Consider the following 25039-nt stretch of genomic DNA (forward strand, 5'->3'; position numbering starts at 1 on the left):
CTGTAGCCCCTTTTCTTTTTTCTGCGGGATATTTCGGGAGCGTGAGTATTCTCTGAAAGGCCTTTTCAGTTTCCAAAGTACAATTTTATTGTTGAAGTTACATATCAGGCTTTGGTGTGTGTCTGTATATCCAGTATTTTGGATTGCTTGCTTGCTATACTTCCTTTATTCTTTTTAAATGAATTGTCTTTTGAGTAGGAGACTGTATAGCCCCTGAGCACAGGTAGGAGGAGTGATCATGTTTATACGATGTCCCGTGTCCAGGGAATTTGACTTACAGGCCACGAGAAGTTAAGAATACTCAACCGTCAACACTGTCTCTTGTGCTTGTGTGGCGCCTCCCGCATCATAAGCTTCAGACTTAAATAGAATTTGTAAGAAATTCTAGTATTGAGTTAGAAGCTAGTTGTGTGTTTTGAGAGCTAGCACCCGTTTTGATTTTGAAGCTATCGATGCCTCGGTACCGTGTTGCTGGAACCCAAAAGTGCTTTTCAGCTGGTGTGCTTACTGCGTCTTTTAGACTGCTTTGTTCTACTTAAAGGAAGAGCTCATCAGTCATGTCGTAAGCATTTGTTGGATACATACGCATGTCGGACTTGGAAGTAAATGAGAGCAGCAAGGTGGAGGGAACCATGAGGTCCTGGAGCCCGCGGTACCGGGCTCTGGGGTTAGTGAGGATGATGAGCTCGTTTGTGTGGGCAAGTAAATCTGGTGCCTGTTTCGCCAGCGTGGACCATTTTGGCTTGTTTGATTTCAGACATGAAATATGTTTTTTCATAGTTGTTCCAGGTATACCATTTTAAGAAATCTCAGCTCTTTAGCTATAACCAAATAATGAACATATATTAAATCTGGACAAACGGAGATAGAAGGAAAAGAAATTATGGACACAGGGATAATGGCTAGAAATTGGTCTATATTATTCTCTAGAAGCTGTCCATAATTCTCAGCATCATAACTTTGTACTTTTTACTATATAGAGTTTCCATTCTCCCTACTCCTTTTAATTAAAATTTAAAACAAAATATTTTTCTGACTTTGAACATGTGGTAGATAAAGGCTTTTTATTTGAAATTCAAGAAATGAAATTTTCTTTTTATAAAAAATTTTTTAAAGTTTATTTTGAGAGAGAGTATATGTGCACGCGTGTGCATGAGTGGGTTAGGCAGAGAGAGGGAGAGAGAGAATCCCAAGCAGGCTTCGCACTGTCAGCACAGAGCCTGACGCAGGGCTTGAACCCACAAACTGAGATCATGACCTGAGCTGAGATCAAGAGTGGATGCTTAACCGACTGAGCCACTGAGGCACGTGTCCAAGAAATGAAATTTTCTATAGTGGAAAATGGAGGATTTCTTTTCTTTCCTTAATGCTTATTTATTTTTGAGAGACTCAGAGACAGAGCATGAGTGGTGTAGGGGCAGAGAGAGAGAGGGAGACACAGAATCTGAAGCAGGCTCCAGGCTCTGAGCTGTCCGCACAGAGCCTGACCCGGGGCTCAAACCCACGAACCATAAAGTCATGACCTGAGCCGAAGTCGGACACTTAACCGACTGAGCCACCCAGGCACCACTGTCCCCCCCCCCCCCCCCCCTTTTTTTTGAGTAAGCTCTACTCCCTACGTGGGGCTTGAATTCATGACCCAAGATCAAGAGTCGTATGCATGGCCTACTGACTGAGCCAGCCAGGTGCCCTGGATTTATTTCTTTGGTTTCAATTTTGTCGGTGAGAAATTTTTCATTCTGCACACTGTTGATTCACATATCAATGTATAATTTTTTTAATGTTTATTTATTTTTGGGAGGGAGAGAGAGAGAGCACGTGCACACACGGGCAGGGGAAGGGTAGAGAGAGGGGGACAGAGGATCCAAAGCAGGCTCTGCACTGACAGCAGAGAGCTGATGGGAGGGGAGGGGGGGGCTCAAACTCCTGAACCAGGAGATCATGACGAGCCGAAGTCGGACACAACTGACTTGGCCACCCAGGCGCCCCTCAATGTATAATTTTAAATTGGCTTAATTACTGGGGCGCCTGGGTGGCTCAGTCGGTTGAGCGTCTGACTTCAGCTCAGGTCATGATCTCGCGGTCCATGAGTTCGAGCCCCGCGTCGGGCTCTGTGCTGACAGCTCGGAGCCCGGAGCCTGTTTTGGATTCTGTGTCTCCCTCTCTCTCTGCCCCTCCCCTGCTCATGCTCTGTCTCTGTCTCAAAAATAAATAAAAACATTAAAAAAAATTTTAATTGGCTTAATTACTTGCCTTCTGACACTATTTTGATGGTGTGTTTGTTTTTGTTAAGAAATTTATTTATTTTTGTAATGATTCATATATAATGTCTTGGACTGTTAGTTTTAGTTTGAATTACATTTGTAAAAATAAAATGCCCATTCACTGTAAACTGGAACACTTTGGGGGAGAGGAGAGTTGTCTTTACGTATTTTTATTTTATTAGGAATGTTTAACTTTCCCATTGATTGCTTTGTTTCCTTCTACATACCGAGTAATTTTGTTCAAAATTTAGTTTTACTTACGATGAAAAAAGATTTTTTTTAACATTCAGTAACAGGACAGAAATTGTTTTATCAAAATTTTTATTGAGATAATTGTACACTCATGTTCAGCTGTTAGGAATAATATAGAAAGGTCTCTTGTTTGCATTGCCTGATTTCCCCTGGGAGTTATATTTTGCAAAACTAGTGTGATAATCACAACCAGGATATTGACATTGATATAATGCATTGACGTTATTCAGATATTTCTGGTTTCACTTGAAGTCTCTTGTGTGTGTAAAGAAATCAGAGTTCATTCCTGGAAAACTACTGTTAGTTAAAATACTAACTTTAATTAGATCTGTCATCTGGCGGGAGGGAACCATTTACCCTCGTGTGCTCAGATTTCTCATTAAGTCAGGATGTTTGTATGATGCTTAGAATCCCTTTTGGGTCAAAACATTCTATAATTTTTGTATGAGAGCATTTTAGAATTTGAAAGTATAACCTTCTTTCTCTTCTCTTTTTGTGTTTAGGAAGAAAAGGCTTCTCTTTTACATCGTACTCAGGAAGAAAGAAGAAAGAGAGAGGTAAAAACAGTTTTATAATAGTCTCTTTAGAGAAACATTTTTCCATAGCATTTAAATAAGGGTTGATTTTGCTGTTATATATATGCATGGTATGCATATGCATATATACATATTTTTACGTCTGTGAAACGTTAGAAACATTTCTGGATTTTTTGGATTTTATAATAAGTAATTTATTCTGGAACCACTGTGGAAAAGATGGACTACAAGGGCAGTTTCCAGAATACAGGGGGAAAACAGGCTTTTATAAAGTTCAGTTGCTTGCTTGTGATATGGTTTCCAGAAGATCTAGAAAGACTTAGTATATAACGCTCATCTTTTGCCAAGCAGAAGCAAACTCACTGTGAAGGCAGTTACCATAACTCTTTGTGAAGAAGTAAAATAGATGAAAGGAGCTGTGACATTTGTTGTTTTATTCTTTCTTTTTTTAAATGTCTATTTATTTTGAGAGAGAGTGCACGCACGTGCGCACATGTGGAGGAGGGGCAGAGAGAGGGAGAGGGGATGATCCCAGGCAGCCTCGTGCTGTCAGCACAGAACCTGACCCGGGGCCCGGTCCCACGAACCCTGAGGTCATGACCTCATGGCACCAAGAGTCAGATGCTTAACTGGCTGAGCCACCCAGGCGCCCCTTTTATTCTTTATTTTACATTTCATCTTTCTGATGACAGTGGCTTTATTTTATTGGTTAATCAGCAATTATGGTATTTTAGGCCTATTTTTCTAGATTTTTATTTTGTTTTCTAATAATTCATTTGTTCCTTTAAGAAATACTAATTGAGAGCTTGTTATATTCCAGGGACTGCTCTGCCTACAGGGGACACAGGTAGTAAATAAGACCATGTTCTGGGCGCTTGGGATTCTCTCCCTCTCTCTGTCCCTCCCCCGCTCATCATGCACTTGCGCGCTCTCTCTTCTCTCTCTCTCTCAAAAAAAAAAAAAAAAAAAGCTTAAAAAGGGCGGATAGTGTTCTTGTGTGGTTATAGAACACAGAGATTCACCAAGCTATTGAGACGGTGCTGCGTGCTGTGAGTGAGGTAGAGTGATGTGATAATAACTGGGAAGGCCTGCTTTCGGGTAGGGCATTCAGGGAAGGACTCTCCGAGCTGGGTAGAGAGTTGAGCAGGATTCCTGAAGGAGGAAAAAGAAGCTCCTGTGGAAAGCTGGAGGAAGAACTTTCTTGGTGCAGGAAGCAGCAAATATGGAGACTTTCAGGTGGGGTTTCTCACCCTCAGCACTGTTGACATCTTGGACTCATTAATTCTTTGTTGTGGGCTTTATCCTGTACATCGAGGGGTGTGTAGCAGCCTCCAGGGCCTCTGTTCTACCCACTAGATGCCACAACACTCCCTCCCTCTGGTTGAGATAACCAAAAATGTCTCCAGAAGTTACCAAATGTGGTAAAATTGCTCACAGTTGAAAATGACCATTTATTGGTTAATGTCTTTTATCTTTTCTGGAAAACTCTCAGCTCTCATCTCTTCCAATAGTGTTTTAGCTCCATTCTTCCTCTCCTCTTCTTGGACTCAGATTACTTATGTATTTGACCTTGGCCTTATCCCGTACTCTTCTGTATATTTATCCTTTTGAATATTTCGGCTTTGGTGTGGGTATTTCCTCTGACCTAACTTCTGATTTACAGATTATCTCTTTATCAGTGTCTGATTGTCACATAATATCCATTAACCTGTGGATTTCAGATTTTTATTTTAGTTCTAGAATTTTCTTTGATTCTTTTAATTTTATGAACATTTTAATTTTAATTGTCTTTTAATTTTGTGAATATAACTGTAGATTGTTAAAGATAGTTTTTAAGCTCCAGTATTTGGATCACCTGTGGGCTTGTTGTTTGTCCTCTTGATTTTTAGTTCTTGTCTTTTGCCCGATTGTTTTGGTTGAATACTGACATTCTGTATTCCAAAATGAAGAGAGATCTACAGGCTCTTGATGATGATCTCTTCTTTCTGGAAAGCATTGCATTTTATTTTGGCCGGCAGTAGGGAGAGGGATGGGGCACCTTTAAATAATACAGAGTCGAGCTGATCTACGGCTGGTCTTCAGTCCTTGTCAAGATCCATCTGTTTCCAGTCCAGCTGAGATGCAGCCCTTAGGTCCCGGTCCCAGCCAGGACACTGGAATGTCACCGAGACTTCCTCCTCAGTGAACAACCGAATGCATAAAAATGGTTAGAAAACTCATGGGACAGTATATGGGTCTTTAATTAGGTGCTCTTAGAATCATCGTAGTAGTGAATAGAGTCCCAAACTAGGTTTAAGCTCAGGGCTTCCTTCGCTGTAACCACTTGAAGCTCGGAAAGCACGCTTGCGCGACCTGATTGGTCTTCTGGGTGAGTGTGTGTGTGCCTTTCAGGCCTGGCAGGTGGCACTCACCTGCCAGGTGGCACAGAAAGCATGAGACAGTGTCACGTGGTAAGATGGGCACAACTTTCAGTGTCACGCCCGAGTGTGAATCCTGACTCCCTTAGGTCTTTCGGCACCGGTGTCTTTATGGAAATTTCAGCTTCTGCATCGTGAAACCGGGAGTGACGTTCATCTAAGGTTGTCAGGCGTCTCGGGGTTGGCGCGTCGTAGACTTTCAAGCGGTGGTGGCTACGTTGCTTGCGATGACGATGTGAAAAAAAAATTTGTTTTGCTAGGTCACTGGAAATTTTCAAGACAGTCTTAGGTCAGTCAAAACTAGAGTTTCCGCTTTGAAATGAGAAAGTGACTTTTAAAATTGATGTTCGTGTCCGTTTTCCTTCCTGTATTGAAAACCGCAGTTGTTATCGGAAGTCTCACTGTGCTGGGAGGAGTGGAAGGTGGTGTCGCCATTTTGGCAAACAGTCCGGTAGCTCCTCACGTGCTAGTGCTGCTCGTGGGCGTGCACCCAAGAGAAACGTAGCCGTGTCCACGCGAAACTTTGACATGAGTGTGTGCGGCCGCGATGTTCGCAGCAGCCCAGAGTGGGAACCGCCCGAGTGTCTCTCGGGGGGTAAATGGTAAACCGTGGGACGGCCGCACGATGAAATACCGTACGTACTGGCCGTAACAAGCAGTGGAGTACCGACACGTGACGCGACACGGCTCAACCTTGAAAATGTCGTGCCAGGTGAACAAGGCCTGACACAAAAGGCCGCGCGTTGTCCGACTCCACGATAAGAAATGTCCGGAAGAGGCAATCCCGGGCAGACGGAAATTCGGTCAGTGGTTGCCGTGGATGTGGGGGGACCCGGGAGAGGGAACGAGAGACGAGTGCTAGTGGGAACAGGGGGTGTGGAGCGGCCGATGAAAGTATTCTCAAAGTAGATGGTGGTGGTAGTTGAACCTTGAAGATTTTAAAGACTGCTAAGCGGTACGCTTGAAAGATTGAATTTTGTGGTATGTAAATTCTGTAGTTGTTCTGTTTTTAAGTCTTTACTAGCTAAATGTCAATTCACTCCGACCAATTGTTCCTTCCTCCCTTCATCATGCAGGAGGAAAGGCGAAGATTGAAAAATGCAATAATCATACAGTCATTTATTCGAGGCTATCGAGACCGGAAACAGCAAGTAAGTTTGCTTTCAGGCTGAGAAAGAATTGGAAAGGCCTGCCAGAGTTTGTTTCAGATAGGGCCTCGGAGTCTTAGAAGTGGAATCGTTTTGTGGGGATTTGGGTACACCCGTTTCATGGCAGTTAATGTTGATAATAGCGTTTTCCCCAGAAATTAACCGTATTCGTTTATATTTACGTAAAGATTTACAGATAGGGGAGTTTTGAGGTGATTTTTAAATAATAAAAATAGAAACACGGGCTGCAGCTCAAGATCAAAAGCGGAAGGAGGCGGCGGAAGACCATTTTAGGGGAGTGGAGGGTTTTTATTCCAGTCCAGGTTTTCTGGGTTTCGTTTCCCGCTTTCCCAAGAGCTGCCCCATCACGGCCCCCTCACTGCGCCCCCGCCGTGCAGACCCCAGGGCGCATGTGGACCGCGCCGCCCGCCCGCCCGTCACGCCCGTGTGTGGTTTGTCTCGTCTCCAGCACTCCATCCAGAGAAGCGCCTTTGACCGCTACGCCAGCGCCTCGCAGTCCGGTGGCACTCTCTCCGTTGCCAGTGGTCCCAACCTTACCCTTTTGGTGAGGCGGCTTCTGTTTTTCTACAAACAGAACGAAGACTCAAAACGTTTGGTGAGTGTTAACTGTGTTCTCACTTATCGTTATTTATGGATTTTCCGGTGTTTTTTTTTTAACGGGGCCAGATAACCCCGCAAAGGCGTATGTCTTTCTGAACTTCCCTCAGCCCGCCACGATAGGCCATCTTTGTGCTGTTGCGTTTCACCTCTTAGAGAGCGATAGAAATTTTCAGTAGTTTTTTTCATTTCTTTATTATGGAAAATGTCAAATATAAGAAAAAGTAGAATAATCTGGTGAGCCATCCTCCGCGTACCCATTACTGAGCGCTGGTAGTCAGCAACACCTCTCTCACCCAGAGCCCCACGTACCTGTGCCTTCAGTCACTCTTGCGATGCGCACCTAAGTATCACAGCATGTTATCTGTAAATATTTTAAAGTGTATTTATTGGGGGAGGGGGCAGAGAGAGAGGGAGAGAGAATCCTAAGCGGGCTCCGTGCTGTCAGTGTGGAGCCAGACGCCAGGCTTGACCTCACAGATGGTGAGATCATGACCTGAACCTAAATCGGGAGTCCCAGACACTTAATGGACTGAGCCACCCCGGTGCCCCTGTAAATACTTTAATATGAATCTGTGACGTACAGGGCCTTGCTCTACTGGAGGGGTGGTGGGAGGGGGGATGGGCTAAATGGGGAAGGGGCATTAAGGAATCTACTCCTGAAATCATTGTTGCAGTAGATGCTAACTAATTTGGATGTAAATTAAAAAAAAAATTAAATTAAAAAAATTTTAAAAAACAATTAAAATCAAGTTAATTTCTAAAAAACAAATTCAGAATATAATTGTAGTACTTTAAAATTTTATAGCCTTCTGATGTAATCGGTGATGAGGAACAGTGTTGAAAAATACCTATGGATGCATAGATGAATAAACTTTTAAAAAATGTAACTTGTTACTGTGTCGTCTCTCAGGAAATATTAAGAGATTTCTGTGTACTCGTTCGGTTAGATACATATTTATTCTCGGAAATTCTTGTTTACTTGTAATAAAAATTTCAGATTATATTAAACGAGGTACACAATGAAAAGTCAGTCTTCCACACCCCAACCATACATACTAGAAAATCCCCAGAGGAAATGTAAATACAGAGGACAAAGGGACACTTTATTGTGGATCTGGTGTTTGGTTTTAATTTTCTTTAATTATTCTGGAGTTAATAATTGCCTCACTTTTGTTTAATTTTCTTGGGGTCTCTTGATAAAGTCGTCTTCCACTTTTGACAGGACTATGATGCTTCTCAGTGTAATTTTCCGTGACTGAAGATGTCAGATAGTCTGATGCTTTGTTTTCCCCGGAGCTATTCTTGGCTTTCCGAAACCTTTGCCCCGGTTCGGATCCTTGGCTTCTCGTTATCTTGGGAAAGTCATTCGCTTTGCTTCAGTTTTGGATCCTCCTTCCCGATTCCATTATCTTTTTGCTTTCTTGGTTTACTCCCTTCATATCCTCAGTTGACTTCCCAAGAAAGGGTGAATAAGGTGTTTTTAAAAGTTGACGCATCTGCGTTTAGGAAATGATAACAATAAGTTAGGCAAAGTAAGTGTTTAAAGTAGTGATAGTACAGCCTTTCGGATGCCGTTGGTACATTTGTCAAGGTTGTAAAATACAGTATCCGAACGCAGTCCAGAGTGTTTAAGTGTCACTACTGCTTTGGGCTTTCTTATTTCATAGGCAACTTGAATCATAATTACTTGATTAATATATTTGCACCTTAGTCTGGAAGTTTCTATAATTGCCCTTGAGATTTTTCTAATGTTTAGTTACAGTACATGCTGTTTTTATTTGTTAATAGACGGCACATAATTGAGAATGAACTGCGTGTCCGATTGGCAGAAAGTATTGTATCCTATTAGTTCCTGAGAAAAGACGGACAGGTTAGCTCCAGACACCTCGTGAAGAAAGCTTGTGTGTAGGCAAGTTCATACTTGGAATGGGTCACAGAAATGATTTTCCCGAAACTTAGGACACGCTCTTAGCTTGTTTTATAAAACGCTTTTGCGGGGCGCCTGCCTGGGTGGCTCAGTCTGTGAAGCGTCCGACTTCAGCTCAGGTCGTGATCTCGCGGTTTGTGAGTCCGAGCCGCATGTCGGGCTATCTGCTGTAAGCACGGAGCCCGCTTCGGATCCTCTGTCCCCCTCTCTTTCTGTCCCTCCCCCACTTGCATGTTCTCTCTCTCTCTCTCTCTCTCAAAACTGAACATTAAAAAAAAAAATGCTTTTGGGCGCCTGGGTGGCTCAGTCGGTTAAGCGTCCGGCTTCAGCTCAGGTCACGATCTCGCGGTCCATGAGTTCGAGCCCCACGTCGGGCTCTGTGCTGACTGCTCAGAGCCCGGAGCCTGTTTCAGATTCTGTGTCTCCCTCTCTTTCTGACCTTCCCCCGTTCATGCTCTGTCTCTCTCTGTCTCAAAAATAAATAAACGTTAAAAAAAAAAATTAAAAAAAAAAAGCTTTTGCGTGAATATTTTGTCTGATAACAATTTTATATGAAATAAGTGTTCCCGTCAGAGGAGAAACGCCTTAAAGAGAACAGGCAGAGGGAAGGTTATGTGGCACATTGATAAGTAGCCACATTTAAGAAGCCGTCTTAATTTTAACTCGTTCTAATGGGTCTGATGAAGTGAACAAAAAACAGTTTTATGAAAATGTGGCAGAGAAAGTAGAAGAGATTCCTTGTTAAGTCCTGAGTTTTCGAAATCATTTCTGGTAGCCACACCCATAGTAGGTAGGCCTCCGGGATGCAAGTCAGACAGAAATCGAACTCAGCATCCGCGGAGTTCACTGACCAGTCGTCGTGTCCAGGAGACTGGGCAGTTCTGGCCACATCCCTGACTTTTTTTCCCCCCAACTCTACTGAGGTATAGTTGACAAGTAAAGTTGTAGGATAGGTAAAGGGTACACCATGATGATTGGACGAATGTCGACATTGTGAAAGGATCTCTCCTTTCTCCGTCGCCTGGCATCCTACATGGGAATAGTGGGGCCCTGTGATTGCCTTTCCTACCCAAATTTCATGGACGTAGGGAAGGGGAATATCCAAAAGGAAAGGATGCTGGAGACACAGAGGCAAAAAGTAAAAAGTAGAAACTGATATCCTTATGTACATTATGATTAATACTATAGTTCTCATTTATTTTTCCCTGTGGATTGCTGATTGTTGCAAATGAACTGTTTTTATTTCAGATTCAGATGAGTCTTTTTGTTAATGTTTGTTGATTCATTTTTTGAGAGAGAGAGAGGCAGACACAGAATCCGAAGCAGGCTCCAGGCTCTGAGCTGTCCGCACAGAGCCCGACGTGCGACTCGCACTCACGAACCTTGAGATCGTGACCTGAGCCGAAGTCGGGTGCTCAACCGACTGAGCTGCCCAGGCGCCCCTAGAAGATTTACTTTTTATCATGTTTGATTAAGTATCTCCTTAGCAATTCAGGAAATTTGGAGTGTTATGCAATGCAGTAAACAGTGAGCTTTTATGGATTGAGAGTGACCTATACATATGTTTTGCTGTTTCAGATATGGATGTATCAGAACTTAATTAAACACAGCTCTCTGTTTGTCCAGCAGTTGGATGGATCTGAGAGACTTACATGCTTATTTCAAATAAAGAGATTGATGAGCCTCTGCTGCAGGTAAATCCCATCTAGTCCGCTCCTTGCTACAGGTGTGCCATGTCTTGAAGGCGTCTTTGAAGATGATAGGCACTGGGAGAGATCCAGGCATTGTAAGAATCCTACACGATGCTTGCGATCGTTGATTTTTTTCGTCTGTTTCTCCCTTTGTGAGTGTGCATTTTTCCTCTCCGTGAACCCAATGCCGCCGTGCTGTTTGGCACATAATAAGCACTGCAAAAAAATGTGAGTGACAGAATGCGTGATTATTTTCCTGTCTACCTTTGAGTCCTGCCTCTGTTCAGAGACGCCCGCTAGTAGAGCAGAGTGGTTCAGGCCTTACTGTAGTGAGCGAGAGTAATTGAAGGGGGCTCAGGGTGACATTCGCCATCTAGTACACGTGTGAAGACTTTTTTCTTTTTTACAGGTTATTGCAGAACTGTAATGACGACAGTTTGAATGTTGCACTTCCAATGAGAATGCTTGAGGTGTTTTCGTCTGAGAATACTTACTTGCCTGTTTTACGAGACGCCAGCTACGTGGTGTCCATAATTGAACAGATTTTGCACTACATGATTCAAAATGGTAAGTAGCAGCGAGGCTCAGGGCTGTGGGTTGGCGTTACCGTGCGAGTGCGCGCAATGGGGTGCTCGGTGCGGCTTGCGCACGGGCTCTAGACCCCCACGTGGGACGGACCGGGCGCCGTGCCCTACCGGGGGTGTGCACCGCTGAGGGGTGTGTGCCCGATTTGTCCTGGGCTCCACCCGCCCCGAACACCTGGATATGCCCACTGGCTATGTAAAGCGGGCTTTGCACCGGCCTGCTGCTTGGAAATGAAGCAAACGGACGCAGGCTGTCGGAAACCTCTCCGGGTCCTCCCACAGCCGGTCCTCCCGCGTCCTGAGCTGGTAGGAGCGGCGGTGCCGCGAGTCCGTGAGCTCTGGCAGCGGGAAGCCTGTCTCAGGAAAAAGCACACTTTGTCTTCATGTCAGTTCGGTGGAGGAGAGTTAAAGATACTTCGTTGGTTTGGATTTTCTTACTGACCGGGTGTGAGAGCTTTTATGTCCCGACACCCTTCTGAACGTGCCTGTCATGTGACATACAATGACCTGGGTCTGAAATTCTTGTGCAGACACATCAGTGACTCTGTTTCGGAGAAAGACTATGAAACACCCATGGTTTCTAAGGCTTTTATGACAAATGAAGCGGGGTGTGAAACACACATTTAAAAATCTGGTTCCCAGTGTTCTCACAGGTCAAACCCTTCAGGGTGTGGACTTCAGAGGTTTTAGTGGTAAGAGGAGCTATAGGTGATTCTGGAATGCAGTCGTCACTGATGAAAACATAAATAGGTTTCCTTCTGTTTTTTGGGGGTGATGGGTTAATCTAGGCTAAATCTAGCTAGTTGAATCCTCAGTAAAGAACTGTAAACATTAAGTTCTTACACCCCCCAACCTTACTCTTTGGTTTAAAAAGAAAGAAAGAAACCCTACTTCATCTGTTGAAAAGTTAGGGAGCCAACTAAAAGTAATTGAAATTTGTGCAATTTGATCTTTGAAAAAACAACTTAATGGTAATTAGAAACGGTCCTTTGTACCAGTCGATGCATTATTATGCATGTTGACTTAAGGCTAAGCAGTCAGTGAGAATCTTTAGTTTTCTTGTTTTCCAAAAGTATAAAGAAGATAACTAAGACTGCATTATTTTGTGTCGAGAACCCAAGTCTCGCACCGAAACCGCCACTTCGAGCTTCTGGCATCTTCTGTTGTAAAGGCACTTTGTTGTTTTGATAAATTACTTCCTGACTTTTTTTTTCTTTAATTGCTGAACTACAGCTAACCTACAGTTACATTAGTTTCAGGTGCAACAGTTCTGTACAAGCGTCAGTGCTCGCCACGATGAGGGCGATCGCCAGCCGTCACCACGTGGCATTTCTGTTCCCTGTGCTCCGCTTTTCGCCTCTGTGACTTCTTTATTTAACTGGAAGTTCGTACCTCTTACTTCCATTCACCTGATTCTCCCTCACAGTATTAGTCTATAAAGTTTTGGCGTTATTTATTAATCATAGTTTCTATTATACGTTACGAGCTGTGACTTAACGTGAAGCTTTTTAACAAACGCAGCTGAACTTAGTTCTCTAGTCACGCTGTCAGCTAATCTCTTCAATACTTACTTAGATTGATGTTGATACATTAATGCTCTAATATTTAAAAAAATTTTCTTGACGTGGTGTTTTTTAAAATTCTTGATAGATTTCCTATGCTGTACTTCTTTAAATCTCTGTGACTGACTTATTTTATGACTGGAAAATTGTATCTCTTAATCCCCTTAATCTCTTTCACGCACTTAGATCTTTCAGTTTCATAGCAGAGGAGCTTCAAGCTTCCCTGTTTCACTAGTGATCAAAACATACGAGGTTTGAAATGGGCGTAGTTACAAAGTAGTTCTAAAGAGGGCGGCCCCGCCGGCTCAGCTGGTAGAGCAGGTGACTCTTGATGTCGCGGTTGTGAGTTCGAGCCTCATGTTGAATGTAGAGATTACTTAAAATCTTCAAAAAAAAAAAAAAAAAAAAAAAGTACGTCTTAAGGTAGAGTACGGAGTAGTCAGTGTTAATGGTCATAAGGTCATAACTCAAGTACAGATCTATGTAGGACTGTTTTCATAAAGTAAACCAAGCAAATGGATTTTATTTTATTTTATTTTATTTTATTTTATTTTATTTTATTTTATTTTATTTTATTTTATTTTACTTTATTTTATTTTTTGAGAGGGAGAGCACAGGAAGTGAGGGGGGGAGGAAGAGAGAGGGAGAGGGAGAGAGAGAATCTTAGACTGTATACCCAGTGCGAAGATGGATGCAAAAACCTAACTTTTGCAGGGCTCGATCTCATGACAGTGAAATCGTGACCTGAGTCATACGCTTAACTGTCTGAGCCACCCAGGCGCCCCAGATTGTGTTTTTAATGTGCACCACCAAACGTGTCTGGACAATATTGAGATGTTCACGATCTACACCTGAAGATTGTCCCTATTGCTTTATAAAAAAGTGACAAATACATATAAAGACTGAATGATTTGGATCATTGGTGATACCAGAGTTGATGTTTACTGCACCCAGAAATCCCATCAGAAGTTTAGAAAGGTCATAAAAGTTGTTTCTTCTGCGTAAATGCTCTGGTGCCTATATTACTGTCTCCAAAGGTGTCATTTCCTCTAAAAGGAACCTAAGAGTCCCTGGGGGAAAGATGAATCTGGAGGTGCTCCTGGCGAACGTTGGAGCTCAGGGCCCCCCTCCCACAGGTCACTCCGTTGCCCAAAGATAGGACGTTCTGAGAGTCATTGAGTCACTCTGTTGCCCAAAGATAGGACATTTTGAGAGTCATTGAGTCACTCCGTTGCCCAAAGATAGGACGTTTTGAGAGTCATTGAGGTAATGACTGCAGTGGATTGAAATAACACCAACGTACTCAAGTCTGTGAGTACATGTGGTTCAGAAGTCACAAAACCAGCTACATACTTGGAGGATGCTTAAGAGGCAGATAAAAACCATCATAATATATGGGCCTTAATTGGATCCTGATTCAAACAAACGAGTTAAATAAGATTTTAGCATGAGAAAGTTGGAGATTTGAACACCCATTAGATACTTATGATAGCAAGGAATGACTATTAATTTGTTTTAGCTGTCGTAATGATATTTTTTAAATGTTTATTCTGAGAGAGAGAGAGAGAGGGAGGCACAGAAAATCCCAAGCAGGCTGCACGCCCAGCATGGAACCTGATAAAGGCTTGATCTCACAACTGTGAGATCATGACCTGAACCGAAATCGAGTTGGATACTTAACTGACTGAGCCACCGAGGCTCCCCTGTCATAATGGTATTTTTAAGAAAAATGAAGTCCTTTGATGATATACTAAAATAATTATATTTTAGATTTGCTTCCCAGTGAGTGGAGGAGTGGGTGATGGGCTATAGTTGACAATTATTGATGGAGGGTGATGGGTACATGGAGTTTATATGCCATTTCAAGCTGCTTATGTAATTAATTTTTTCCTGAATAAAAAGTTCAGGAGGCACCTAGGTGGCTCAGTCAGTGATGCATGTGACTCTTGATCTTGGGGGTGAGTTCGTGCCCCATGTTGGGTGTAGTGATTACTTAAAAAAATGTTAAACTTTAAAAAAAAAAGGAGCCAATAGCTGAGCTATTAAAAAGTTGAGGGGTGGCTGGGTGGCTCAGTGGGTTAAGCGTCTGACTCTTGATTTTGGCTTGGGTCATGATCCCATGGTTTTGAGATCAAGGCCTGCATCAGGCTTTGGGTCAGGCTTTGAGCTGGGCAGGGACCCTGCTTAAGATTCTATCTCTTCCGGGGCACTGGGTGGCTCAGTTGGTTAAGTGTCCGACTTCGGTTCAGGTCATGATCTCACAGCTCATGATTTCAAGCCCCGCGTCAGGCTCTGTGCTGACGGCTGAGAGCCTGGAGCCTGCTTCAGATTCTGTGTGTCTCTCTCTCTCTGCCCCTCTCCCGTTCATGCTCTCTCTGAAAAATAAGTAAAATATTAAAAAAAAAAAAAAAAAAAGATTCTCTGTCTTCCTCTCTCTCTCTGTTCCTCCCCCACTTGCACAAATGCTGTCTCCCTCCCTCTCCGTCTCTAAAAAAAACAGTTGAAGAATTAACTTAAATTTGGACATATATTTATCAAAAGCATTTAAAAATTGACGCTTTTTTCCCTCTCTTTATGATGAAGGTACCAAATTTTAAATATGTGCTTTTCCTTTCTTTTAGGGTATTATAGATCTCTCTATTTGTTAATTAACAGCAAGCTTCCATCAAGTATTGAATATTCTGATATATCTCGAGTTCCTATAGCAAAAATTTTGCTAGAGAATGTTCTGAAACCATTGCACTTTACTTACAACTCGTGTCCTGAAGGTGCAAGGTGAGAATGGAATAATTTATGGATTTTGTAAGGTCACAAGTTCTGTATCTAATGATAACTTTTACGTAGTATGCTGTTTTACATAAAGATTTGAAAGTCAAATTTTTACTTTATTAATGTGACTCAGTTTAAAAAAAAATTACTATCTGTTGGGCCTGTGCCCTAACATAAATTTATAATTCTGATGACCTGGTTATTTTCCTGCCTCTGAGCAGCTATTGAAAGATCGAAAGACGCAGCAGAGTTTTCTCAGTAGGGAAGGCACAGAATCGGTTAAGTAAATTTCATGGCGACCTAGTTGGTTTTGGATGTTCAGCTTCGTTTAATTTAGAAGAGAATATTTGGAAAGTTGATTTTCATCAGTGATTTTATGAATAACATGTTTTGACGAAAGCTTCCATTTTCCTTTTTCAGGCAACAAGTTTTTACAGCCTTCACCGAGGCGTTTTTGGTGGCACCTTTTACAGATCAGATTTTTCACTTCATCATTCCGGCCTTAGCAGACGCGCAGACTGTTTTCCCGTACGAGCCCTTTCTGAGTGCACTGTTGTCGCCGGAGAGCAGGTGTCCCGAGACGGGGGGAGGGGCGCCGTGGCTCTTCTTCTTTGTCCTCACTGTCGGCGAGACTTACCTGGGTATGAGATACAGCGTAGGTTTTACCTGACCTCACGTGTATGTAGTGCCAGCAGACCAGTCACACGAAGGGAATCCAGGGGCGGGTGTGTGTTGTCAGGAAGGCCTCTGGGGCGGAATTTCCTGGAAGAGCGTATTTGCTGAAGGTCTGTAGCTTGGACAGTGTCCCTGGGGAAAATTTCCAGGCACAGGAGAAAGACTGATTCAGGGGCGCCTGGCTGGCGTCGTCGGTGGAGCATGTGACTCTCGATCTGGGGGTTGTGAGTTCAAGCCCCATGTTGACTGTAGACGTTATTTTAAAATCTTTGAAGGGCTCCTGGGGGGCTCAGTTGGTCGAGCATCCAGGTCACGATCTCACAGTTCATGGGCTCGAGCCCCAAGTCAGGCTCTGCACTGACAATGCGCAGCCTGCTTGGGATTCGCTTTCTCCCTCTCTGCCTCTCAAAATAAATAAACTTCGGGGCGCCTGGGTGGCTCAGTCGGTTGAGTGTCCGACTTCGGCTCAGGTCGTGATTTCACAACTCGTGGGTTCGAGCCCCGTGTCGGGCTCTGTGCCGACAGCTCGGAGCCTGGAGCCTGGAGCCTGTGTCTCCCTCTCTCTCTGCCCCTAACCCACTTGCATTCTGTCTCTGTCTCTCTCAAAAATAAACAGTAAGAAACAATTAAAAATAAATACACTTAAAAAAAATACAGTCTTTAAAAAAAATGTCTGATTCAGATACATGTTATGAGGCCACACAGACTAAAAAGAATTTTAAAGTTGAGGGAGAACTGGGGCGCCTGGGAGGCTCAGTCGGTTCAGCGTCCGACTTCAGCTCAGGTCATGATCTCGCAGTTCGTGGGTTCGAGCCCAGCATTGGACAGCTTGGAGCCTGGAGCCTGGAGCCTGCTTCGGATTCTATGTCTCCCTCTCTCTCTGCCCCTCCCCTGCTCGCACTCTGTCTCTCTCTGTATCAAAAAGAAATAAAAACATGAAAAAAAAAGTTGAGGGAGAACTGTGAGCATAGGGATGTTATCCCATTCATGCCAAACTTCCTAATATGTGCCTCTTCTGGAATTATAGCACCTTTTTCTGATGTATTTGAACACATACATCTATACCTGAATTACTAGAATTTTAATACGTTCTGGTCAGAAATGTCTCTCTGAGTGTATGTAAGAAGAATGATACCTGAGTTTTCTAGTTTATTTTTGCTTGCTTTTAACAAAACGTTACTGTCGACTGTTTTGCAAAGGGACCCTCTCTGAGGAAGGACTGCTGGTGTACCTGCGGGTGCTCCAGAGCTCGCTGTCTCGGCTGCCGGCGTCGCCGGCCGGCACAAGCTGTCAGGACCCGGCCAGCGACTCGGAGGACGACAGTGAAGAGGCGGACAAGCAGCCGAGCGCTCCGGTAAGCTCCCGGGGGCTGCGTCGGAGACCACTCCCCCTGATTTCCAGCTCACTCGTAGCTTTGTGTCCGTCCTTCTTCTTCGTGCGTGACTCCTGCACTGAAGCATTCTTGTAAAACCTTCCCGCTGCAGAAAAAGTCCCTTCCCCTCCACTGCCGCCCTGTCCTTCCCGAGGTCACCGTCCCGGCCATTAGGGAGTGAGGATAGTTCTTCCACACCTTCTCCTGCGTACAAGTCCGTGTGGGGTTTTCATGCAAAGTAGGCCATGCTGTGCATTAACTTGTTACTTAGGAGATATTTCCTAGAGCTGAAATTGTTGGATTGAAAGGTTAAGTTCCTAGTTTTCGGGAAGGGCATTTACTGTGCACCAAGCACTGTTTTATTTTTAAGAATTTTTTTATAGCAGCTTTATGGAGATACACTTTACCATAAAATTTACCCTTTTAAAAAAATGATGTGCAGTTCAGTGATTTCTCAGTATATTAACCTAAGTGCAGCCACCACCACTCTGATAGAGCCTTTTCATGGTCTGCTCAGAAGCCCGGCCCGTCAGCAGCCGCTGCCCCTCACCCTTCGCCCAACCCCAAGGGGAAGAAAAAGGTTAAGTGCTCCCTTACCCTGTCTTGTGAACTCCAAGTCACGTGTCCCGTTAATTTTTGCCAGTTTGGTGGATGGCAAGCGTTACGATTTATTTGAAAGTGAATTGCGAGTGCGTCATCACATGCAGTGTAAGTCCTTTTCTCCTGTTTCTTACTCAGCATGATCTGCAGTGTCTTTCCAAGGAATAAAAAGCTTCGCATGATACACATGATTTATGTCTTCAGTGATAGATCTGCTGCTGGCCTCTTTTGCTCTTCTTACAGAATTGAAATAACTTGAGATATGGCTGTAATAGGTTTAAATTAAACGCTGTATTTTTTTGTCAGGGAATTTCCTGTTGATTAATACCAAATGGAATCCCAGGACGAATATACTGAGGAGTGGTTGGGTTTTCCAGGGGAAGTCAGTGAAAGGCTTGTTAGTACTGCCTTCTGGACACACATAGCTTTGTTAGCAGAGGTGAAAACAGTCCTAACAGTACGAGCACACACGTTAGTCATTGCCCTAAGCTTATGGCTGCGGGAAGGACTGGTTGGTTACAGAGGGGCCAAACGGAATGTTTCGGTGGGTGCTGGGACTCCTGCACCCGTCCAAGCTCAGAACTGCACACCAAAATGTGAATTTTTCTTACGGTAAAAAAAAGAAAAAGTGGGATTCTGTAGCTGGAATATAGATAAAACTTTTGTTTTTATTTTAATTTCATTTTATTTAAAAAAAAATTTTTTTTTTTTTTAACATTTATTTACTATCGAGAGACAGACACAGAGCATGAACAGGGACGGGGCAGAGAGAGGGGGAGACACAGAATCCGAAGCAGGCTCCAGGCTCTGAGCTGTCAGCACAGAGCCCGATGCGGGGCTCGAACTCACAAGCTGCGAGATGATGACCTGAGCTGAAGTCAGACGCTTAACCGTCTGAGCCACCCAGGCGCCCCAAAACTTTTGTTTCTAGAAAACACTTAAAAAAAATTTTTTTTAACGTTTATTCATTTTTTGAGTGACAGGGAGAGAGCGTGAGTGTAGGTGGGGCAGAGACTGAGGGAGACACAGAATCGGAAGCAGGCTCCAGGCTCCCCAGCTGTCAGCACAGAGCCTGACGGGGGGCTCGGAACTCACAAGCCGCGAGATCATGACCTGAGCTGAATGAAGTCGGACGCTTAACTGACTGAGCCACCCAGGCACCCCATAGAAGACATTTTTTTTAATGCTTAATTACCTTCTAGAGAATCTGTGAAATTAAAATGCTGTTTATACACAATATAATTTGTACCTATGTGAAGGATGGGGCTATGTCTGCTGGAGGGATGTTAGGAAACCCCTCCTCACTGGGGACACAGACGTGACAGTGGGATATGAAGACACAGGAAGCAGAAAACACTGAGCTCACTTGCTCGTGGTTACAGTTTTATAATATGTAAAAAGTGCAGCTTGATGATTTTGTTACCTACATTCGGCGGGGGGGGGGGGGATTTTACTCCACTTTATTTCTCTTGTGTAATACACGAGGGTTTCAAGGTCTATTTTATTAGATGTATAACTTTGTACTTCCGTTTATTTTTCACTCTTTTTCTCTTCATTTTTCCCTGGCCTTGGTTATTATCACTTCTTTCCTGTCCACATTTGGGTTCAGAACCAGTGACCCGGGTGTAGGCCAGGTACTTACAGACTGACTTAAAATCTTTATTTTTGGGTCACATCTTCTGATGGCTGCTTATACATTGCCTTTTCTTTCCTATGATAATTATTTAAAATCTAATTTGATCAAATAGGATTTTTCCAGAGTCAGACTTCACTGTTTTTTTTTAAATTTTTTTTTAATCTTTATTTATTTTTGAGAGAGAGAGAGAGAGAGAGAGAGAGAGAGAGACAGAGTGAGAGCAGGGGAGGAACAGAAAGAGAGGGAGACGCAGAATCCTAAGCAGGCTCCAGGCTCCAGGCTCCGAGCTGTCGGCACAGAGCCCAAAGCGGGGCTCAAACCCATGAACCGTGAGATCATGACCTGAGCCGAAGTCGGACGCTTAACTGACTGAGCCCCCCAGGCGCCCCCAGACTTCACTGTTTATAGACTCTTAGGTTTCTGTGTAATTGGTTCAGTTCTTTGTGTGTAATTTACTTCAAATGTGTGCACTACTAAATAGTACCAATGCTCTAACTCCTTTCATTAGGTGCATCTTATTTACAGATTTGAGGTTGGCAGGTAGAATTTATTACTTTTATCTAAAGCAATGTTTTATTTGGTAGATGATTATAAATTACATAAATTATACCAGTCTAAGTTTCCAAGCAGGGTAGTCAACAATATCCGGTGTTGTGTATGTATGTTCATATTAATATATACTTGGATATATGCATACATCTGTGAAACAAGGATATATCTTTGATTAATACCCCAAATAGGTAAATGCGTAACATCTCAGTTCAGGTTTTAATCGGTGAATCAGATCTTTAAAGAAGTTAAGATAGAAAGAAAGAAATTCTTTGATACCCTATTTTTGCTTAGCCTGTGATCTCCTAAATGATTTAAAGTGGAGGTTCTGTCACATGAGAATATTTTCCCACACATGTATGCTTAGTACAATGGCGTCTAAAAATATGAAATAAACGTTTCTTAAAATGTCAGTACTGAAAATATTGTCCCATCGGTAGGCAAAAGCTGAGCATTTACCGTTCCTGTGTTGTTATGCTGGGCAAAATTAGAGCCTAAGATAGATAGTGACTACGGATCTCTGGAGAATTTGATTCGGAGAGAGATTGATAATGTTCGTTGTGATGTGGGTAACTTTTAGGTAATGGCTCTTTTGTATTTTTACTTGAAGTAAAGTAAGATGTTATGTGTGTTGGGAGCGTAGAGGGTCATTTCTAATAACACGTCGTTCACTTAGAGCAGTTTATCTGGTGTGTTTTAGGAGGATGGGAGGCTGTCCGTACCTTACATAACAGAGGAGTGTCTGAAGAAGTTGGACACGAAACAGCAGACCAACACCCTGTTAAACCTGGTCTGGCGGGACTCAGCCAGCGAGGAGGCCTTCGCTCTGATGGCGTCCATCGGCCACACGCTTATGGTGCAGCATCGGATGGCGGTGCCCAAAGTCAGGCAAGTCTCCGCTGCGGTCACCGTGTGAGCACCGAAGTGCGCTTTCCTCCCCCGGTGGGTTGCCCGGGCTTCATCCGTGTCCGCTTTATGTGCTGTTGTTGTTTTATTCTTTATTTATGTTTGAGAGACAGACAGACAGAGTGTGAGCTGGGGAGGAACAGAGAGACAGGGAGACACAGAATCTGAAGCAGGCTCCAGGCTCCGAGCTGTCGTGTCAGCACAGAGCCCGACGTGGGGCTCGAACACACGAATCGCGAGATCATGACCTGAGCCGAAGTCGGACGCTTAACCGACTGAGCCACCCAGGTGCCCCTTATCTGCTGTTTTTTAAAGTTTATTTATTTATTTTGAGAGAGAGAGAGAGAGAGAGAGAGAGAGAACATTAACCTTACACCTTAAAGAGCTGGAAAAAGAATAGCAAATAAAACTCCAAACCATCAGAAGACGGGAAATAATAAGGATTAGACCAGAAATCAATGCTATTGAAATTAAAAACAAAAACAGTAGAAGAGATCAGTGAAAGCAGGAGCTGGTTCTTTGAAAGAATTGACAAAATTGATAAACCCTTACTAGCCAGTTTGATCAAAAAGAAGAAGGAAAGGACCCTAGTAAATAAAATCAAGAATGAAAGAGGAGAGATCGCAACCAACACAGCAGAAATACAAACAATAATAAGAGAATATTACAAGCAATTATATGCCAATAAGTTGGGTAGTCTGGAAGAAGTGGACAAATTCTTAGAAACATATAAACTATCAAAACTGAAATAGGAAGAAATAGAAACTTTGAGCAGACCTGTAACCAGTAAAGAAATTGAATTCGTAATCAGAAATCTCCCAAAAAACAAGAGTCCAGGGCTGGATAGCTTTCTAGGGGAATTCTACCAAACGTTTAGAGAGAAAGAGAGCAAGCAGGGGAGGGACAGAGAGAGAACGGAGAGAGGATCCCACGCAGGCTACACGCTGTCAGCCTGACGCGGGGCTTGAACTCACGATCCGTGAGATCGTGACCTGAGCCGAAATCAAGGGTCAGACACTCAGCCGACTGAGCACCCCCCCAGGCGCCCCTGCCTGCTATTTTCTGATAAGATATGATACAGAATATTCAAGTGTGCAGGCGTTTTGTGGAAAACGAAAGTTTGTTTTTCTTTTCTAAACCAACTGATCCTTTGTGAGTCTGTTTCCCTGGCCTGTGAGGCTTTCAAGTGGCCTGTAAATAAGCTTGTTTTTTTAGAGTATCTTGGCAGCGAAAGTGGAGTTTAGTCTTAGCCACCTGTTTTAGACATTGGATTCAAGGCCCCTGGGTGACTCAGTCAGTTGAGTGTCCTGCTCTTGATTTCAGCTCAGGTCATGACCCCAGGGTCATTGATCAGGCCCCACATCGGGCTCTACTCCAGGTGTGGAGCCTACCTAGGCGTCTCTGGCTCTACCTCTGCCCCTCTCCCCTGCTCACGCACTCTCTCTTTCTCTCTGAAATGAAATGAAATGAAATAATAAAATGAAATAATAAAATAAAATAAAATAAAATAAAATAAGGGCACCTGGGTGGTTCAGTCAGTTAAACGTCTGACTTGCTCAGGTCATGATCTTGCGGTTCTTGAGTTCAAGCCCCATGTCAGGCTCTGTGCTGTCAGTGCAGAGCCTGCTTGGGATCCTCTGTCCCCCTCTCTCTGCCCCGCCCCTGCTCACTTTCTGTCTGTCTCTCTCTCTTTCTCAAAAATAAATATTACAAAAAAAGCATTTGAACCTAAGGTTTAAAAGTAAATAAATAAAAATAAAACAAAGTCTATTTCAAACAAACAAACAGACAAACCCATTGGACTCAAGCCTGCATTGTAGACCCGGTGTGTCACATGTCTCTTCGGCTTCCCTATAGGGCTTTTTACCAGCTCGCCCTTGACAACTTACTCCAGCACTCTGACATTTTTGTTTTTCTAAACTTTGAAATAAGCTTTTGGAAGGGACAAAACAACACATACAAATTAAAATGTGGCTGATTTGTGTTTAGGTAAGCGTGCCTATAATCTGGAAACATTTTTCTTTACTTTGAGTGGTAGGTTAGTGGTTGCTTGAAAATGTAACAGAAAAGTATTTAACAGAGCGTACGGGGCAGAAATCCGCACTGGCCCCGGTAGGAGCTAAGGGACCCGTGTCATCTAGCGGCCTGCAACTCTTGTGTTATGTCAGACGATTTATGTTACCCTAAAGAATCCTCTCCTGGTTTTGTAAAATGCTGTCCTGTAACATGAAAAGAGCTGTTTCTTTTGGCTAGGAAAGCATTCTTTGAAATGAACTGTATGCAGAGAACACATCATCAGCTGAAACTGCCTTGTAAACACTAACACAGCCAGCTAATTAGGTGCTGTCTTAGCCCCGGTGTTTATTACTGCTGGAGGAAGTAGGAGGGCAGTGAGACCGCCACCCCTCGGTTAGCTAATTAGCTCTCTGTAGGCTAATTGCATTAGAGCAGGATGTGAGTTCTGAGGATCATAGCAGCCGAGCTGGGACGCTCGCTTTTATTGTCGCACAAAGTCCACGGCTTTGGACAGTAATTACTGGAGTTAAATGCACCAGTGCCCTGCTCTGAGGTTCGCTGGTGAGCTGTTTCCAAAAGGTGTTTAATGGGTAAAGGAGCTTTATACGTAGCCTTTTTTATGAGTACAGCACCTATTTCCTCTAAGAAACTACTCTAGGAATTTTATTTATGGTTTAAATATATTAGGTTTTAAGTATTTAGAATGTTTTTCTTAGCTCATGAAAGCAAATAGGCTTACTCTAACTGTTGTAGATTTTAACTGCTTTCAGGTTTTGTGGGTTGTTGTTGTTTTAAGGTATTTAAAAGATGATTAGTAAATTCCAGGGCCGATAACTCACTCTCAGCGCCTCCCAGGCTTGTATAAATCCCTCCTGTTTTCAAGGTTGGGATTTGCAGTCTTAATTTCTGTTTAATGTTGATTGTCAGGATGTTGGGTTTTTTTCTTCTTTTTCTTTTTTTTCTTCTTTTTCTTCTGATTGTCAGGATGTTAGAGGAATATGAAAGCCCTTTTTACATTGATGTGGAAAGATTTCCAAGGTATATGTTCAAGTGAAAAAAAGGAAGATACAGAATATAAATAATAACCTACTTTTGTGTCAGAAATGTGGAAAAAGGAGGAATGTATTTTTGTATTTGCGTGAAAAGTCTTGGACGCGTACACAGGAAGTTCACAAAAATGAGTATTCACATGTCTGGCTGTGCTTTGGGGACCAAGGCGGGGGCAGCACGGACTTTTTGCCATTTCTTTCTGATACGGTTTTGAGTTCCAGGTCATGTGAATTACTTAAATTTTTTTTTTTTTTAATTTTTTTTTTTTTAACGTTTATTTATTTTTGAGACAGAGAGAGACACAGCATGAACGGGGGAGGGTCAGAGAGAGAGGGAGACACAGAATCGGAAGCAGGCTCCAGGCTCCGAGCCATCAGCCCAGAGCCCGACACGGGGCTCGAACCCACGGACCGCGAGATGGTGACCTGAGCGAAGTCGGACGCTTAACCGACTGAGCCACCCAG

General features: G+C 43.3%; 1 protein-coding gene across 2 annotated transcripts in view; it reads left to right on the plus strand.

The window, feature by feature from the left end:
- The window catches only part of UBE3C (ubiquitin protein ligase E3C), a 120551-nt gene that overhangs the window by 23367 nt on the left and 72145 nt on the right, over window positions 1–25039 (plus strand). For both annotated transcript variants that reach the window (XM_042976461.1, XM_042976467.1), the window contains exons 2-10: window positions 3020–3073; window positions 6546–6620; window positions 7087–7233; window positions 10744–10859; window positions 11266–11423; window positions 15624–15777; window positions 16192–16412; window positions 17646–17800; window positions 21304–21491. In XM_042976461.1, coding sequence (XP_042832395.1) covers window positions 3020–3073; window positions 6546–6620; window positions 7087–7233; window positions 10744–10859; window positions 11266–11423; window positions 15624–15777; window positions 16192–16412; window positions 17646–17800; window positions 21304–21491 — 1268 coding nt within the window. The remainder of the gene's footprint in view (window positions 1–3019; window positions 3074–6545; window positions 6621–7086; window positions 7234–10743; window positions 10860–11265; window positions 11424–15623; window positions 15778–16191; window positions 16413–17645; window positions 17801–21303; window positions 21492–25039) is intronic.

Source organism: Panthera tigris, chromosome A2, assembly GCF_018350195.1.
Source record: "Panthera tigris isolate Pti1 chromosome A2, P.tigris_Pti1_mat1.1, whole genome shotgun sequence".
In the NCBI taxonomy this organism is placed as follows: Eukaryota; Metazoa; Chordata; class Mammalia; order Carnivora; family Felidae; genus Panthera; species Panthera tigris.